The sequence below is a fragment of the Primulina eburnea genome, chromosome 5 (genome assembly GCF_022965805.1).
Source record: "Primulina eburnea isolate SZY01 chromosome 5, ASM2296580v1, whole genome shotgun sequence".
Taxonomy (NCBI): domain Eukaryota; kingdom Viridiplantae; phylum Streptophyta; class Magnoliopsida; order Lamiales; family Gesneriaceae; genus Primulina; species Primulina eburnea.
In genome coordinates, this window is record NC_133105.1 from 10,244,830 (window position 1) to 10,249,069 (window position 4,240).

General features: G+C 33.6%; 1 protein-coding gene across 1 annotated transcript; it reads right to left on the reverse strand.

The window, feature by feature from the left end:
• Positions 1 to 798: 798 nt before the first annotated feature.
• On the reverse strand, positions 799 to 3,640 carry LOC140832975 (probable protein phosphatase 2C 35). Its single transcript, XM_073197311.1, has 2 exons — positions 2,247 to 3,640; positions 799 to 1,130 (listed from the first exon to the last, which is right to left on the reverse strand). The coding sequence occupies exons 1-2, from the start codon at positions 3,159 to 3,161 to the stop codon at positions 999 to 1,001; spliced, it is 1,047 nt and encodes a 348-aa protein (XP_073053412.1). The 5' UTR covers positions 3,162 to 3,640; the 3' UTR covers positions 799 to 998.
• Positions 3,641 to 4,240: the final 600 nt, after the last annotated feature.

Sequence of the window (4,240 nt, forward strand, 5' to 3'; positions counted from 1 at the left end):
CGAAATTTGTAAAGAATTGTTCGTGTCAACATGAGGTGGAGTTTACGTGACTGCACTCTTTTTCCCTTAATATGGTTTTTATCCCAATGGATTTTTCCTAGTAAGGTTTTTAACGAGGCAGTACAAAAACACGTAATGAAGACATCATCGTATCATGATCATCATCACAAGGGGGAGTGTTGAAAAATAATTTAAAATGTGTGTATTGAATATTTGAATGTTGAAAATAAGAGTTGTAAATATTGAAAATTAGTGTGTGATGATGTAGGTGATGATGAATTTTATTTTTGGATTATGTGTAAAGAAACTCTATAAATAGATCTCTCATTTGTGAAGAAAATCACAATGAGTAGAGAGAAAAATATTATAAAGTGTGTAGTTTGGTAAATTTTGAGAGTTTGAGATTTTTACTTTTTACCATAAATTTTTACTTTTTCACAACAAAAAGAACTATTTTTGGGATTGTAGTATAATTTTTTATAAACTATAATAATCCAACAAGATTCTAAAAATATTAGATCTCCGTTTAATTAAAAAATATTATTTTAATAAATTTATAGTACATCCATAACTTCGTATATCAATAAAATGTTTTTTTATTAATATTTTTAAATTTTTAAATATCCATATCACCTTCTAGTTCTAGCATAAAAAAAAAGTTTCAAACTTTTCTATTTTAATATAATATAAACATTTCGCACATATATTATTTAGCAAAACAATTTTGATGAGATTGACACCAAATAAAAAATATATTATAGGTAATACATACACCGATACACATACAGATCTTATACCTAAATACATAAATGCATCTTTACATGCATACATATATCAATACACACACATACTCCCATAAAATGCAACAAAATATACATTTTGAATTCTAGAGATAAAAAAAGATTACTGCAACCTTCCAATATAATAAACCAAAAGCAAATTTGGCATTCAAAATGATAAGCAATGAACTACAGAAGTAAGAATTCAAGTTTTATACATTAGTCAAGTTTTTTAAGGTGTACAATGATGATTGTTATGTCATCGGTTCGACTTTCATGCTCTAACCACAGCTTGTATGATTCTCTGGCAATGGCAGAACATGCATCTTTTGGATCCTCATATTTATTCACCTGCCAAGGATGTTAACAAGAAAATCCAATAAGCGACGTACGGACTTTGCCCCACAATTATTCTTCACGATCGCTGGAATTTTCGGAAGCATGTCAAATGGTACATGTAAGAGAGAGCAAGCAAGTGGTATACTACGTGAACGGGCTAAAAATGAACACAGAACACATCTTAGACGCTAAGATAATTCATCTGAGTCCCCATGATCACATAACCCAAGATAATTCATCTGAGTCCCCATGATCACATAACCCAAGTGTCAAGGGCTGCAAATTCTCAAGTTACGTTTTCAGAAAGGTCAAAACTAGAGATTTTGCTTATAACTTTACTGAAAAAATTAAAATATATGGACAATTCTTGGACCCATCCACCCATAAATGCCGATTTATCAAAAGCTATTAGGTTGAAATTCAAATCAATGAAACCAGACAGCAGCTAAAGTGCTTAACATTTACATTATTTGGATTTTGAGATGAGAAGTTTTGGTGGAGAGATTTGTGTCGTGGGTCGAATTTTAACGATTTCAAATTGGCAAGTTATGTGGCTGAATTGAGATAAGTGTTAAGAAGTCGTTAGAAAACAACAGGATTCTGATGTTGAATAAACAGGGAATGAAGAAATAAAAAACAATACCAAAATCATGGCTGTACGCTGCGTTGCATAAACTTTGAAAGCATACATTTCCTTGACACAAAATTGCAACCCAAGAGTTCAAAAAATTTGTTGGCAAACTCAGATGAAATTTGTCAAAGGTGTCTAGCTTATTGTGATCGATATGCATGACCTAATAAACATCTATGAAAATGTGATGGAACTACAAAAAATATCCCACATGTCTAGAGAAGTATCAACAAAGAATAGACAGCATAAAAACACATTGTTTTATCCCATAAAAATATTTTTCATGAGTGAATTATTGATTTCACATTTCAAAATATCATACTCTTTAATTTAATTTGATCCGGTTAAACTCTGTGTTACACAAATTTTATTCAATTTACAGTTCTTGTTAAGATGTTATAGCAAGGCAGCCAAAGAAAAGTGTACGAGATATTCAATGAATCACAGATGTATTGATTAAGAAATGAAATTCCAGCTTTAAAGCACATTAAACTTACCATGTCCACCACAGTTTGGCTGGACAAGAACTCGAAAACGCCATCACTCGCCACAACAAAGAAAGGATGGTTAGATGGTGTTAACTGCACCATTGACACCTCTGGATCAGCAACCACACCAATTTTCTCTGCAGTACTATCCCCAACGCTCCGCGTAAATGCAGTCCCGGGATACATCCCATCTTGGACCCATAACCTCGGTGGATCACCCCCCTCGGTTTCTTCATCTCCCCAAGATTGAATTCCAGGGTCCTTGAGCCCTTCAACTTGATCAACACTCAAAACTCTGGCCCCACAAAGCTTCACTCTGTCACATTCATCCTTCCTAAATGGTGTCTGATCGTATGACAAGTCTTGTGCAACTACTCTGTCCCCTTCTTTTACAGCTAAAACAGCCCTGGAGTCACCCACATTTGCCACATAAAGCTTATCTCCAATGACGATGGCTGTAATCGCCGTAGTACCACTCATGTTATCATCTATATCACTATTGTGAAGTTCACTGTTTGTTGCTAAAAATGCGGTACTATAAGACTTAACAGGGTCATCCAACAAACCAACATCATCGGAAAGAATTTCAACAAGCCTATCCTTAACGAAATTGGAGCACCGAGTACCAAACAGCCCATGCCCATCAAATACACCAAAGAAATGCACATTTGGGTTGCCACGAATGTTTGTTCTAACACAATAACTATCCTGATTTTCCTTATCAGGGGTTTCAGGGTAGTAACCTCGCTGAGTAAGCACAGAATATTCTAACCTGAAATTGTGAGAAGGAACATTAACAACATCTGAAGATCGGTGAGCAAGAATATGTGTATTTTGCCCCGTATACACTCCCAGTTCTTCCTTTTCGTCTCCATTTGAAGATGGTGGATATCTGCCACAACACTTTCCATGAACACAACCCATTTTTCCAACCCAACTTTCCAAGTCAAAGAAAAGCCAACAGTTGCAGACCAAATACACAAAAAAAATTCTAAAAAAAACTTAGCCTTAAAGAATACTAAACCCACGTCGAGGATTAGATTCTTTCGTCACACGGCCAAAAGGGCTTCCCAAAATCCCACATTTCGTGGATTTCAAACGATTTTTGAAAAGGGAGAATACACAAAATGTGGTTTCTTGAATTGGAATCCTAATTGTTAAATTGACGAAACCACGTAAAATTAAACGTAAGAAAAAAACGGGGGTTTAAAAATTATTCGTTTTCGAAGAGAAGTTCGGATCAAGATTGGAATAAACCAGTTAACAAGAAATGATCGTAAGGATAGTTGACAAAAAAAGGACCCAACCGTGGAAAAAAGGGAGATTATTGTAAGACCTAAATTCAAAACTCCAAGACGACGCAGCCAGAAACTTTTTTGCTTTGATCACACATTGGAAATGGAATTTTTTTTAAAAAGCAAATTTTCAAGAAACGCCAGAAGGGGTGGGGTTCTTTGTAGGGTCCCATGGGCAAATTGAACCTTTTTTTTAAGATAAAGAAATGTGAACGCCATAAAAAATATTATTTCTTGTTTTTTTCTGAAAAAATATTTCACTTTTTAGATTTAAAAAAAAATACATTTATCATCATATATATTAACTAAATAAGATTCTCGAATGTTTAAAATACACAAAAAAAATTATTGGGGGAGAGATTTATTATTATTATAACTGAATTTCAAATTGAAGGTTTAATTTTAAATTTGAAATTTTAGTGTGAGATGTGTCTGAAAATTCAACCAAAGTTTCACATTGTAAATAAATGGGAAAATCATAGGTTAAATAAGTTGAAAAAATATTTTCATTGGTAGACTTTTGAGTAAAATTCAAAAATAAATCTATGAGAGTTTATGCTCAAAGTGGACAATATATATCGTTGTGGAGATAGGCGTGTTTCATTGTACAACAAGTGGTATCAGAACCATGGTCTAGATCAAGTATGTGGGTGAAATCTTTGGATACTTAAAAAAAAAGACGTGATGGCTCTCAATAAATTCATGATG

Bases quoted from the DNA above. Each gene is read 5' to 3' on its own strand.
- LOC140832975 (XM_073197311.1), bottom strand. From the start codon at position 3,161: ATGGGTTGTGTTCATGGAAAGTGTTGTGGCAGATATCCACCATCTTCA. The intron at 1,131-2,246 runs GTAAGTTTAATG...CATCCTTGGCAG, and splicing joins GCCAAACTGTGGTGGACATG to GTGAATAAATATGAGGATCC.